The 14,817-nt window shown below is 37.0% G+C and overlaps 1 protein-coding gene across 3 annotated transcripts in view; it reads left to right on the forward strand.

The window, feature by feature from the left end:
• The window catches only part of MEIKIN (meiotic kinetochore factor), a 138,359-nt gene that overhangs the window by 56,335 nt on the left and 67,207 nt on the right, over positions 1-14,817 (forward strand). For all 3 annotated transcript variants that reach the window (XR_009495214.1, XR_009495215.1, XM_024995043.2), the window contains exons 8-11: positions 5,624-5,676; positions 8,308-8,378; positions 11,212-11,376; positions 12,449-12,529. Coding sequence is in view for 1 of the 3 variants with exons in the window: in XM_024995043.2 (XP_024850811.1) it covers positions 5,624-5,676; positions 8,308-8,378; positions 11,212-11,376; positions 12,449-12,529 (370 nt within the window). In the remaining 2 variants the exon portion in view is untranslated. The remainder of the gene's footprint in view (positions 1-5,623; positions 5,677-8,307; positions 8,379-11,211; positions 11,377-12,448; positions 12,530-14,817) is intronic.

A 14,817-nucleotide genomic window follows, 5' to 3' on the forward strand; every position in this document is an offset into this window, starting at 1 on the left:
TATATTTTCTATCTATCCATCTGTCTGTCTGTCTATCTGTCTAACTATATAATTGTTGTAACAAAATTGATTAAAAACAAAATTTATGCCTTAATTGAGTCCACATTCTAGTTGGAGGATATTAACAATAAATTAATAAGCAAGTAAATTTATACCATGCTATATGGTAATAAATGCTATGGAGAAAAATAAATCAAGATAGGGGACTATAGAGTATTAGGGTAGAGATTTGCTCTTTTAAGTATTGTGGTCAGAGACTCACCATTGAAAAGGTAGTATTTGAACAGAGACATAAGAAGTAGATAGACCAAGCTGTGTGATTCATTGGAAAAAAAAGAACATTCCAGGTAGAGGGACTAGCTGGAGCCATACCCAAGGGAGGAAGGCTTGGGCTCCTGGTGTGAAGTGAGGAGGAGTAGTGAGTTAGGAGATAAGTGAGAGAATCAAGATGCCAGATCATATAAAGCATTTTAGGCAAGTATAAGTGAATTTTAAGGCTGTTGAATGGTTTAGAAGGATGATGTGATATGGCTTATGTTTTGAAAGAATCATCCTAGCTGCTGTGTTGAGAACAGACTATGATAAGGCAAAGAATTAGGGAAATTATAGTTAGGAGAATACTGCCCTAACTGGGCAAGAAATATTGGACTATGGACCAGAGTGGCAAGAGAAGAGATAGTGAGAGGTCAGAGTTTGGATGTATTTTCAAAGCAGGGCTAACAGAATCCATTGAAGGGCTGAATAATGAAGTATGAAACTATTCCTGAGGATGGTCGTGCCTCATGATTTACCTGAGACAGTCCCAGTATGTACCTGCTATTGTGACATAATCTTTAATATAGCTGACTTTTACTCTCAGAAAGGTCCCAGTTTGGACAAATCATCACTGTAAATATAGATGTATAGGCCAAAGAAGGGGAGAAGTGAAGTTGGGTCTTGAGAGTGTCTGGGACCCATGAGTTGTCTCTGAATTTTTACCAATTTGTGCTGCAGGTTTCAAGACTAGTTCTATACCTGGGCTGGACTCTACTGATAAATTCATTGATGAACTTACAGCCTTATTTTGGGCCTGAAGTTCTCCACTGATGATTCTTCCTCACTGTAGCTTTCATTACCACCCTAAGCCCCTTAAGTCTCATTGAAGTTCTCCAAGACTTTGACTTCATTTTCTTTCTGCAACCTTCATGGTAAACTCTCCTAGACACAATAGCCCTCTGCCAGGTATTTTGGTTTTGAATTTGACCACCTTCTCTGCATTGCCTTTGGTTTGTGAAACCTTTTGAACTAGCAAGATGTTAAATGTACTTTCATGTAGTCTTAGAGTTTGGAACGTGACCAATAGATGAGAACAAAATAAAATGACAATTACTCTATCCCCCATTCTGTATAGAACCATGTATGTCAAACTTGTAATAGATGAGATCAAAACCTCATTCTTTCATCATTAGCTCATCACCAACCTCCAAGTTATTTAAAAAAAAGAATAAGAATGCACTGAGAGGACGAAATGATCGAGAATGTTTATGTTGATGTTTGGCAGAAACCAACACAATTGTATAAAACAGTTATCCTTCAATTAAAAATGAATAAATTTTTAAAAAATGTTTATTTCTTTGATAAGAGTTGTTGGTGTCATATGCAAGGAGAGAGAGAAACTTCTCCCTCACTACAACCCAAGAGAAGAAGCCCCCAGAGAACCATTTGGAAAGTTCAACATGTATTCTCTGGAATTTGGTTTCTGACTCACATCTGGAAAGGTTCAAAGCAAGAAGGTCAGTTAGATGCTGTGGAGTGGCTAATAAAGAGGATGCTAGATATACTTTCAGAGTCTTGCACAGCAAGGATTTGTGCATATTGCCCAAATGTCAGACATAGATCCCACAGAAGGGATCATCTTGAAAGGTACCATGTCCAATATGACTTCTTGGAAAAGACAAAATAAACTTGACTAAAAGAGGTTGGAGGGACTTCCGTGGTGGTCCAGTGGTAAGACTTCAAGCTCCTAATGCAGGGGGTCTGGGTTCAATCCCTGGTCAGAGACCTAGATCCACACGCTGCAACCAAGAGTTCACATGCTGCAACTAAAGATCCTGCATGCCGCAGTTAAGACCTAGTGCAGCCAAACAAGTAAAAAATTTAAAAACACAATGAAAAATATATTAAAAAAAACAAGGCTGGAAATAGTATCATCAAATGCAAAATCTGAGAACATCATAAAGAGCAGCAAGTGAGAGCATCCTAGGGATAGGGAAATCTTATCTTGAACCCTTCAAAATATAATACTTCAGGTTTGAAAGAGTCAGCATTTGGTTATCTGCCATGCCCAAAGGGCACCAAGGACATGTTATAATAGTATCAATTAAGATCAGGATAGACCTTTCCTATTTTTTTCCTACAATTCCTTCCTGCTGCTCCAATGCCAGAGAATCCTAAAGAGTAGTTAGCAAATGGGGGAGGGAAAATAACAAGAAATAGAAGGGGGAAAAAAAAAACTATAGTTGCTTTCCTCACTTCAGGAGTCTAACTCAGAGCTAGGTTGAGAAAAGGAAGAGATTTAAATTAAATAATGAGTTTGGTGTTGTGATATTATGTATTTTAGTTGCTCAGTCGTGTCCGACTCTTTGCAACCCATGAACCATAGCCTGCCAGGCCCCTGTCCGTGGAATTCTCCAGGCAAAAATACTGGAGTGGATTGCCATTTCCTTCTCCAGGGGATCTTCCCAACCCAGGGACTGAACCTCAGTCTCCTGCATTGCTGGCAGATCCTTTACCATCTGAGCCACCAGGGAAACATTGTAACTGTTAATCTTGCTTTAATACTTAAGTCCCAGGTAAGGATGTGCTCATTTGTCTTTGCTTTGCAGCCAAGTTCTGTGATTTACAGTTATCACAAACCTGGCACAGGAGCTTCTGCTTGTTACCCCAGTGCAGTTCTGGAAATCCAGAACAGTTTCCCTGAGCAATCTTCCTGAGAAGCCTGTAGAAGTTGACATTGTCCGCTTTTAGCCACTAGATGGTGATAGAGCAGAATCCAGGTTTTCTTGTGACATATTCTGAAGACATCCAGCAGGTTAAAGAGGCAAAAGTAATGAGGAATGTTTTATGCTGTTAATACGAGTAGACAGGCTGAACGGTAGGTAGGCAGTGAGAGGAAGTTCTCTGTGTGGGCATGGGTAAGACACCCTCTCTTCAGCAGGCATCAGCATAATAGTGCAGTGCTTCTCAAGCTACTTGTGCTAAAAGGCTGGGTTTTTATTTTCAGACTGTTTCGGTGCCTCTAGTTTTGAAGAAGACTAGTAGTGGAGTTTTTATTACCTAAAAGTGTGTGTTTATTACCAGAGAGTACCTACCACAAAAACAGTAGAATACACATGAAATTTCATTTGGGGGCAAAAAAGTACTATTTTTGACAGGATGAATTTATTGTATTTGTATATTGTAGTTGTATTGTATTTGTTGTATTTGTTTCTTTTTTTTCTATTTTTATAATTGAAGTATAGTTGACTTACAATGTGTTAATTTCTGCTGTGCAACAAAGTTATTGGGTTATACATACATATTCTTTTTTAAGCATTATTTTCCTTTATGGTTTGTCATAGGATATTGAATACATTAATAGTTCTCTATTCTATACAGTATATTCTCTATGCAGTTGTTTATTCATTCCATATATAAAAGCTTACATCTGCTAACCTCAGCCTCCCACTCTATCCCTCCTGTAACTCCTTCCTGCTTGGCAATCACCAGTCTGTTCTCTGTGTCTCTGATTCCGCTATTTAATAGATAGGTTCGTTTGTGTCATATTTTAGATTCCATATATAAGTTGTATGGTAATCTCTGGTTGTGTTCCTGTTGCTGCAAATGGCATTACTTTATCCTTTTTTATGGTTGAGTAGTATTTTATATATATACTCCACTGTGTACATGCACCACATCTTCTCTATCCGTTCAGCTGTTGATGGACATTTAGGTTGTTTCTGTGTCTTGGTTATTGTGAATACTGCTGCTATGAACACAGGGGTATATGCGTCTTTGAATTATAGTTTTCAGTTCAGTTCAGTTGCTCAGTCGTGTCCAGCCTTTTGCGACTCCATGAATTGCATTATAGTTTTAAATTTGTCTTTTTGACAGCATGAATTTAAATGGGAAATATGAAGGAGTAAAATTCTTTTTGCTTACTGAGTTCAACTTTTCATTAAAGCAGTAATAGGAATTTAAAAATAATCTTTTCACATTTAGTTTTCAAGTCCACTGGGGACTCAGAAATCCCACTTTGGTGATCAAAGGCTGAGCTTTGGTCTTTTTGTGTTCTTATAATAACTAATCCTCTTTCACACATTTGATTGGGGGCAGTCTCATTTACGAAAGTATAAAATAGAAAAAGAATATTAATTTTTTAAAGTATTATCTCTCATGTTACATGAGATCCTTACCAGAAGAATGCTAGAAGACAAGATTGCTATTCTTTTTGCATAAATGAGATGATCATGACTCAAAACAGGTTAAGTAACTTTCCCAAGGCCACTCAAATGTAAGTAGCAGACCTGAGCTTTAAATCGAGATCTGTCTGATTCTAAATGCTGGAGAGGGTGTGGAGAAAAGGGAACCCTCTTACACTGTTGGTGGGAATGCAAACTAGTACAGCCACTATAGAGAACAGTGTGGAGATTCCTTAAAAAACTGGAAATAGAACTGCCATACGACCCAAGCAATCCCACTGCTGGGCATACACACCAAGGAAACCAGAATTGAAAGAGACACATGTACCCCAATGTTCATCACAGCACTGTTTACAATAGCCAGGACATGGAAGCAACCTAGATGTCCATCAGCAGACGAATGGATAAGAAAACTGTGGTACATATACAGAATGGAATATTACTCAGCCATTAAAAAAGAATTCATTTGAATCAGTTCTAATGAGGTAGATGAAACTGGAGCCTATTATACAGAGTTAAGTCAAAAAGAAAAACACCAATAGAGTACATTAACGCATATATATGGAATTTAAAAAGATGATAACGATGACCCTATATGCAAGATAGCAAAAGAGACACGAGATAAAGAACAGACTTTTGGACTCTGTGGAAGAAGGTGAGGGTGGGATGATTTGAAAGAATAGCTTTGAAACATGTATGTTACCATATGTGAAACAGATCGCCAGTCCAGGTTCGATGCATGAGACAGGGTGCTCAGGGCCAGTGCACTGGGACAACCCTGAGGGATGGGATGGGGAGGGGAGTGGAAGGGGAGTTCAGGATGGGGGGCACACGTGTATACCTGTGGCTGATTTGTGTTGATATATGGTAAAAGCCACTACAATATTGTAAAGTAATTAGCCTCCAATTAAATTAGTTAATTTTAAAAAATAAATACTATGCTTTGTACCTGTTGTCTCACACTGATGGATGCACATATTGCCTTTTCAAAAAACTATTAGTTCATATAGATATATTAACATTTTTCTAACATTAACATTTCTAATATTAACATTTTTTCTACAGGATAATTGATTGCATAGGAATGTCCTTATTTTAAGTATTAAGTATATTAAGTATTATTTGGTGATTCTCAAAAGTTACTGAAAGAGTAAAAGAATTCCATTAATCTGTTCTTATTCTAGCATGACGATGTTAGCAGACCAAAATATTTCTTCAGAACTAAAGGCAGAATCAGGTAATTAATAATGAAATTTGAATCAGATTCATATTCAGAATCATGTAATTAATAATGTAACTAATCATTTTTATAATCCTCTATTTCTTTATTTTTGTCACAGTATGGTATATGTTAAGAAAACTGGTAGCCCAGGAAATTGAGTGCTTTTTAGTGTGTAGTTGTATTTAAGAAATGAAGATGTGTGAGGCTAGGTCTTAACTGTCCCCACAGTACCTATCATTAATTCATTTAATAAACATCTACTGAGTATATATTCTATACTAGGCATTACTGATATATACCAACAGGGAGTGATATATTTTTCCTGTCCTTGTAAATTTCAATTATAGGAGAAGAAGGTAATCAGTTAACAGATACATTGAAGTTATGTGTGATGATTGAAAAATAAAAGAAACAACCAAATGCCTTGCATTTTTGGCCCTTTATTATGCAGTTTATTATTAGAATAAACTTAGCAAGACATTTACAACCTTATTAACATCTGCTTCATTTCAGATTTCTATTTTCTTTATTTCCTGCAGTAAGTTTTAGAGCATTTGTTTAGGGATAAATTTAAAGAATTGCTTGCTTTGTTCCTGATGCATATAAAAGTCTGTATGAGCTGGAAAAAAAAATAATTTTTGGTGTTATCTTTACTTTAAGCAGTTATGTAATGAGCATTTAGAAAATGCTAGGTATTAAGAAGTTATGGTTATAAAAATGATTAAGGTGGTTTCCATCCTAAGGGAAATGAATCTGGTCATAAAAACTAAACTTGTAAAAGCACATGTCCTTGAAAAGAGTAGCAACTACTACCCTGGAAGATGAGCATTAGAAGAAAGATTTGTTTTATAGATCAAAGATTAAGGAGCTTGTGAACAGGAGAAGAAAGGTTCAGTTCAGTTCAGTTCAATCTCTCAGTCATGTCCGACTCTTTGCAACCCCATGAATCGCAGCACGCCAGGCCTCCCTGTCCATCACCATCTCCCAGAGTTCACTCAGACTCACGTCCATCGAGTCAGTGATGCCATCCAGCCATCTCATCCTCTGTCGTCTCCTTCTCCTCATGCTCCCAATCCCTCCCAGCATCAGAGTCTTTTCCAATGAGTCAACTCTTTGCATGAGGTGGCCAAAGTACTGGAGTTTCAGCTTCAGCATCATTCCTTCCAAAGAAATCCCAGGGCTGATCTCCTTCAGAATGGACTGGTTGGATCTCCTTGCAGTCCAAGGGACTCTCAAGAGTCTTCTCCAACACCACACTTCAAAAGCATCAATTCTTTGGTGCTCAGCTTTGTTTATAGTCCGACTCTCATATCCATACATGACCACTGGAAAAACCATAGCCTTGACTAGACGGACCTTTGTTGGCAAAGTAATGTCTCTGCTTTTTAGTATGCTGTCTGCTGCTGCTGCTAAGTCACTTCAGTCGTGTCCGACTCTGCGCGACCCCATAGACGGCAGCTCACCAGGCTTCCCCGTCCTGGGATACTCCAGGCAAAAACACTGGAGTGGGTTGCCATTGCTTCTCCAATGCATGAAAGTGAAAAGTGAAAGTGAAGTCGCTCAGTCGTGTCTGACTCTTTGTGACCCCATGGAATGCAGCCTACCAGGCTCCTCCATCCATGGGATTTTCCAGGCAAGAGTACTGGAGTAGGGTGCCATTGCCTTCTCCGAATATGCTATCTAGGTTGGTCATAACTTTCCTCCCAAGTAGTAAGCGTCTTTTAATTTCATCGCTGCAATCACCATCTGCAGTGATTTTGGAGCCCAGAAAAATAAAGTCAGCCACTGTTTCCACTATTTCCCCATCTATCTGCCATGAAGTGATGGGACCGGATGCCATGATCTTAGTTTTCTGAATGTTGAGCTTTAAGCCAACTTTTTCACTCTCCTCTTTCACTTTCATCAAGAGGCTCTTTAGTTTTTCTTCCCTTTCTGCCATAAGGGTGGTGTCATCTGCATATCTGCATCTGCATATCCTTCAACTAAAAAATAAATTTTTAAAAAATAAAGAAGCCTGCTGCTGCTGCTGCTGCTAAGTCGCTTCAGTCATGTCTGACTCTGTGCAACCCCATAGACGGCAGCCCACCAGGCTCCCTTGTCCCTGGGATTCTCCAGGCAAGAATACTGGAGTGGGTTGCCATTTCCTTCTCCAATGCGTGAAAGTGAAAAGTAAAAGGGAAGTCACTCAGTTGTGTCCAACGCTCAGCGACCCCATGGACTGCAGCCCACCAGGCTCCTCCACCCATGGGATTTTCCAGGCAAGGGTACTGGAGTGGGGTGCCATTGCCTTCTCTGAAAGAAGCCTGAGTATGAGTATGTTTTAAATGCTAGTAAAAAAGTTATAGTAGAGAGAGAATGGAAGTGGAAGGATAATTAAGAATTCAAGTTACATTCAACTTTTTCTACTAAATTGAAAGATAAATCTTTTATATAGAGTTTATTTATTCCTGTGAAACCTGGAGGTTTTGAGGTAAAGATATTTTAAAGAATTCTTTCTCCTGTCAGATCGTTCAAGTTAGGTTGTTCTAAAACTATTACAAAATCAGTCATTAAAATCAATTTTTTTTCAAATTTGAGTTCTATTTTCTGTACTTTAGATGTAACAACAGGTTAAATAATTAACACTAATGTATATTTTTGTTATAGATAATGCATCTTGTGGAGTTTTACTTGCTGAGAAAAATTGCCCTTCGACCCCTGGGGAAAAAAAAGAAAAAGTAAGTATTGAAGCAGAATAACCTTATAAACCATAAATTTTCTTAATATAGAAAATACTTTTTTCTTTTAGACAATACTTTATATGAATTATTTTTCAGCTATTTAAACCAATAATTGAAAACATTTTTAGAGTTTATCATATTACATTATTGTTGCATGCATATATACTCTATAAATTTAATGAAAGAGGATTAAAATGTACAATTTTTCCAATTTCTTTTTGGATAATTGGATATCTGTTAGTAATTTAAAGTGACAATAATGCATTTGCTTTGTAGTCAAAACATAGTAACAATGTTCTATGTTAAGGAATTATAAATCAGTACATTAGGCCTGGAATCTAGTGGTCTTCGGGGAGGAATTTGAACTTGACTTTGTATATAGCAGTAGTTACTATTGGAGTGGCTACTCAATGTAAGCATTATTCTAAGCATTTTTTGTTAATTATATGTTTTTATAGCATTCCTGTTATGTAAGGTTTTCATTTATTTTTTAGCTATTTTATAGCTGAGGAAAATGAGGTTTAAGTGTTAACCAATATGCTTGAGGAATTTATGGCAAGTCTTCCTTGATCTGAAGCCTATACTTTTTTCACTCTACCATACTGTCATTGTATAACTGGGGAGCAGATTGAAAGAGGGCAAGACTGTCAGCAAGAAGATTCATTACAAAGATTTTTGGTGGGAGATTGTGGTAGCTTTAACTAGGATGTTTTGTAGGACATATGAAAAAATGTGCATGGATTCAAGATATTTTGCCTGTAGAGTTCATGGATTGGATATAGAGGCAGAAAGAGTGAGTGGTGTCAAGAAAGACTTCTAGGTTTGTGTCTTAAGCAGTTTTGATGGATAAAGGTGCTATATAATGTGATAGGATAAGCATGAGGTCTGAATGCACATGAAGATGAAAATGTTGGAAGCACCACTGGCTGCAAGTTTGCAGGTCAGAAAAATAAAAGAGGAGTGTACAATATTACAGATATTTTAGAATGTATAGTATTGGACGAAATCACTTGGGAAAGAGTATCTAGAGAGTAAGGAAGAGAAAGGTATCCAGGATCAATTCTTGGAAAATTCTACAGCCAGATGGAAAAGAAAGAGTGGACAGAGAGGAGGGGAAAATAAACAGTGTATGGTTTCGTAGAAGATAAGGGAGGAGGACTTTTGCTCCTAAAAGGGAGAGTGGCCAGTTTTGCCGAACGCTGCTTGCAGGTCGTGTTATAAAGAATTTTGGAAAATTGGAGGACTTCCAGTTTCTGATCTAACACGAAAGGAATTTAGAAATCATTGCTCTGTCCTAGCAAGTAGAAACCTGAACAAACTGAAAAATCAGCAACGCTTTATAGATCTGTCAAAGAAGTAAGGTCGCATGGTAAACTGCTACACCAGATCATGGAAAGACAGACAGGTGGATACAGAGAATATTGACTTACCAGAGCAGAAACACATGAACAGAAACCTCCCTGAGAACCAGTGCTGGGGTGGGAAAACCAAAAATGTCGTTGATGAATTTCTGAGGCTCATTGTGGACAACTCAAGAGGAACCCATTCATCACAGGAACCTCCACACTTCTGTGAGTTTTACCTGCAGAAACTGTACCAGATCCTCATAATGAATATCAGTGAAGAATACCCTCATGGTTCTGGTAGTGGGAAGGGAAAAGAAACCATTTTGAAATACCTCAACCATTTTGAAATATTCTGTTTTTCTTAACAAAGCCTGCTCTCAAGAGAAGGTGTTTAAGATCCTAACTTGCTGGGGTTTTAGAAGGCAAGGGCAACCCACTCCAGTACTCTTGTCTGGAAAATCCCATGGATGCAGGAGCCTGGGGGGCTGCAGTCCATGGGGTCGCTAAGAGTTGGACATGACTGAGCGACTTCACTTTCACTTTTCACTTTCATGCATTGGAGAAGGAAATGACAACCCACTCCAGTGTTCTTGCCTGGAGAATCCCAGGGACGGGGGAGCCTGGTGGGCTGCTGTCTCACGGGGTCACACAGAGTCAGACATGACTGAAGCAGCTTAGCAGCAGTAACCTACCTGGGGAAGGGAAATACCTGATTCCAGCCAGCTCTGCCCTTCCAGTGGAGAAAGGAAATTACCCAGTTCTAGCTCCCTCTAGCCTTCCACATCGGGGAATGGAAGTACCCAACTACTACAGGATGGTCCTTTCTAGCCATCCTGTCTCAATTTGCAGGGAGGGGAACTAAGAAGGACTGGTGATGTTCACAGTCCAGGGGCATAGGCTCAATAAAATACTGACTTAATCATAGAATTGTAGAAGGCTTCCCCTCTCCCCCCACAATTTATCAGTGCATTATGAAAGACTATTCACCACAGTTGTTATTACCCAGTACAACATGTCTACCTTTTAGCAAAAATTGCAAGCCATACTAAAGGCCAGAAATTACTGTTTAAAGAGACTGAATAAGCATTGGAACCAGAGTCAGATATTACAGTACTGTTAGAATTATAACCAATTTGAATTATATTTCAAACCAGAAATATAAAATAATTGTAATTAATATGCTAAGGCAGTTACAGGAAAAAGTAGACAACATGCAATATAAGCAGAGAGATGGAAATTCTAAGAATAATCAGAAAAGGAATGCTTGAGATCAAAAATACTGTAGCAGAAATGAAGAATGCTTTACCTATTTTAAGAAAGTTTTATCTTTAAACTTTGAAGTTAGAGAATTATAGATAGAAATACATATCCCATTTTAATTATAACATACATCCATATAACAATAAAAACAGGACATCTGAGAAGTGATACAAATGTTTTTAAAGCACTGTGAAATGTGTCTTAGGATTCTGAATTTGTTTCAGCCTGAAAAAGATCCTGAACCTAGAGATACAAATTTTCAAACAACGTTAAGCTCTCGTCGTCTAAAAAGCAAGGTTCCATCATCTCACCAGAGGTCTGTTGTAGAAAGCAGTGCAGGTAAATCAGTTGCTAAAGTTCTGCTGCCTCAGCCTCTCAAACCTGCATTGGTAAGCACTGTTCTTTTATTAGCTGGTTCTTGAAAAGATTGTAAAATGAAAATGTACTTATTAGAAAGATTTAGATGTACATAACTTCTTAGCAAAGCTAGGAAAAATTGCAGAGAATCTATATACTTACAGCTATATACAGGCAGGTATGTTTTAAATGGACTGACAGTTGACAATTGGTTTGCTTGAGACCACTGGGAAAGATTATTCAGCAGAATTAAGAGTTCAAGTGCCATATTGGAGGGGGTAATATTGGAGAAAGAAGAGCAGGGAGGAAGGAAGATTGGGGTGAAATAGCCTTAGTCTTCAATGCAGAGCTGACAAAAGCTCTCCCAGTGGGGAGGTCTGGAGCATAGATTGTCCATTACAGGAATCTTACATTGGGCTGCTATGTTCAAATGTTGGCTGAGGCTTGCCCAAGAAGGTAATGGCTTCAACCTAAAAGCTGAAGCAGATTCTAAAGCTGTTGCAGCTGGGAGCTATCAGGTAACCGTGCTCCTTCAGTGGAGCAGCATGTATCATATGTAACATTTGCATGACAGTTCCTAGGGTAGAATAATCCCTGTTGTTCAGATGAACATATTGAAAGATTATATAGCTAACAAATTAGAGAGCTAACAGATTTAGTGTGCTAGGTAAATGTACCTATAAATTTTTTGATAAAAGTTTCCTAATAAATATTCTAAATTATGTCTTGAACAACTAGTTTAAGAGATTTCTAAGCCAGAAGAGTGAAAGGAAGAAAAGATGAAAGAAAAAAAGAAACCTAACACAACTTCCCTATGATGTTCAAATTTTATGAGTTTGGGTTCCAGGCTTCTCAGCATATACTGACACCTATTCAAAGAGGTTTATCATTTGTACCACTTGGAGTTTTTTTGAAGTTGTTTAACCCAGCTCAAGTCAAACAGTTCTTTAATTACCTGTCTAGTGGTTTAAAATTGAGTTAGTAGATTAAAATGCTATTACTGTGACACATTATGATCTAGTATAAAATTATAAAATTTTGTGTTTACTGTATTAATTTATTTCTTTCTGCTGTTCAATTCTCTGTTTCACAAAATACTGATAGAACGCACATTCCAGTACTTCTGATAAGAAAAGCAGAGGCCTGTTAACAAGTACTCCATCTTCGCAAACACCTGGTTTAGTGGTAAGTGTTATTATTATCATTTAGCACTTGTAGTATCTGTTTTCTGGCTCTCTGTTCTCTTTTTCTATTTCTCCTAGACTAGGGGAATATTGCACATAGTAATGTCTGTATTTTCTGTTGCATAAACATATTTTCACTGGAAGTACTCTATATACTGTTATACATGAAAGAAATTTTTTATTCTTTAAAAAATTTTTTTACTGTGGAAAAAATACATAACATAAAATTTACCCTTGTAATCATTTTTAAATGTACAGTTCAAGTACATTCACATTGTTGTAACCATCATCCATACTCAGAAATTTTTCATCTTGTAAAACTGAAATTTCATACCCATTGAATAGTGAATTCCCCATTCCTTCCTCCTCCAGTTCCTTGTAACCACCATTCTACTTTTTGTCTCTATGAATTTGACTGTTCTAGGCATTTCATATAAATGAACTATACGGTATTTGTCTTTTTTGTGACTGACTTATTTCACTCAACATAATGTCTTCACGGTTCATCAATGTTGAAGAATATGTCAGGACTTATGTCCTTATTTAAGGCTGAATAATATTCCATTGTATGAATGTACCACATTTTGTTTATCCATTCTTCTGTTGTTGGCCATTTGGTTGCATCCATCTTTTGGCTATTGTAAATAATGTTGCTATGGACATGGGTATACAAATATCTCTTTGTGGCCCTGTTTTGAATTCATTTGGTATATTATTCAAAGTGAAATTGCTGATCCTTTGTTAACTCTCATTGTAGCTTTTTGAGGAAAAACCATACTTTTTTCCATGTCAGCTGCACTATTTTACATTCCCACCAATTTACAAGGGTTCCAATTTCTCTACATCCTTGTCCACACTTACTATTTTCTGTGTGTGTGTGTTTTTTTTAAATAACAGGTGTAAGATGGTATCTCCTTGTGGTTTCGATTTGTATTTCTCTAATGGCTAATGATGCTGAGCATCTTTTCACATGCTTATTGGTCATTTTATATCTTCTTTTGAGAAATGTCGGTTCAAGTCCTTTGTTCATTTTTAAAATCAGGTTGTTAATTTTTTTGTTGTTGAGTTGTAAGAGTTCTTTATATATTCTAGATATGAACCCCTTATCAGATATATGGTTTACAAATATTTACTCTCATTCTGTGGGTTACCTTTTCATTCTGTTGATAGTACCCTTTGATGCACAAAAGTTTTAAATTTTTTAAAATTTAATTTTTAAATTAATTTATTTAATTTAATTGGAGGCTAATTACTTTACAATATTGTGGTGGTTTTGCCATACATTGACATGTAGTCCAGTTTATCTTTTGTTCTTGTTTTTGTTGTCTGTGCTTTTGTGACATATCGAAGAAGTCATTATTAAATGCAATATCATGAAGTTTTCTCCCTGTATTTTCTTCTAAGAATCTATAATTTGCCTCTTACCCAGCCAGGGTTCTTCTGAGGTTCAACTGAACAGCAGGTATACAGCTTGCAAGTAGAGCAAGATCAGGTGTGCCTCTTCAGTGCAAGCAGTCCTCACAGGAGCTCATATAGTAGCTTGCACAGCAGTCTGGAGAGAGCTCAGATACAAGGAGATGAGATTCAGTATGTTTTATAATAACACCTAGATGTAGCTTCCAGGGTCCCCACAAGGCACATGCCTAATTACAAGAGTCAGGGAAGCCCATAATGTGTGTTTTCTAGCATTTTTAAAATTTACATTGTATGTATAATTCCTCAAAATTAGATATCATTTTTACCCTAAGCAGTGTTACCTAGTAATATAGTTGACATTTTTACCTTTATCAGATTCTTAGTGGAACAGAGCTGGAGAGTTAACCAAAGATCACTTTTGCAAGATGGGAAAACGGTATTCTGTGAACACTCTGCTCACAGTCTTTCTAGTATTCTAAAGATTAATATTTTTCCTAGAAAATGACTTTCTTTTTTTATTCATTTTTGTTTTATCTTTTGGGTTAATATATATATATATATATATATATATATAAGAAATGTGTTTAAAAATGATTTTTCCCCTACAAAACTAATTAATTGACTATTTTGTAAATACCAACATCTTTTTAAAATTGAGCCATAATTCACATTTTTAAAAATTCACCTTGCTGAAGTATGAATTCAGTGACTTTTAGTGTACTCATAAGCTTGTGCAACCACTACTACAATCTAATTAAAGAACATTTTTCATCACCCCCTTAGCAGTCACTTATCATTCCTCCTATCTCATCCTCCAGCTTCTGGAAGTTACTAATCTACTTTCTATCTCTTTAAAGTTTGCTTATTGTGGCC

The sequence above is a fragment of the Bos taurus genome, chromosome 7 (genome assembly GCF_002263795.3).
Source record: "Bos taurus isolate L1 Dominette 01449 registration number 42190680 breed Hereford chromosome 7, ARS-UCD2.0, whole genome shotgun sequence".
Lineage (NCBI taxonomy): Eukaryota > Metazoa > Chordata > Mammalia > Artiodactyla > Bovidae > Bos > Bos taurus.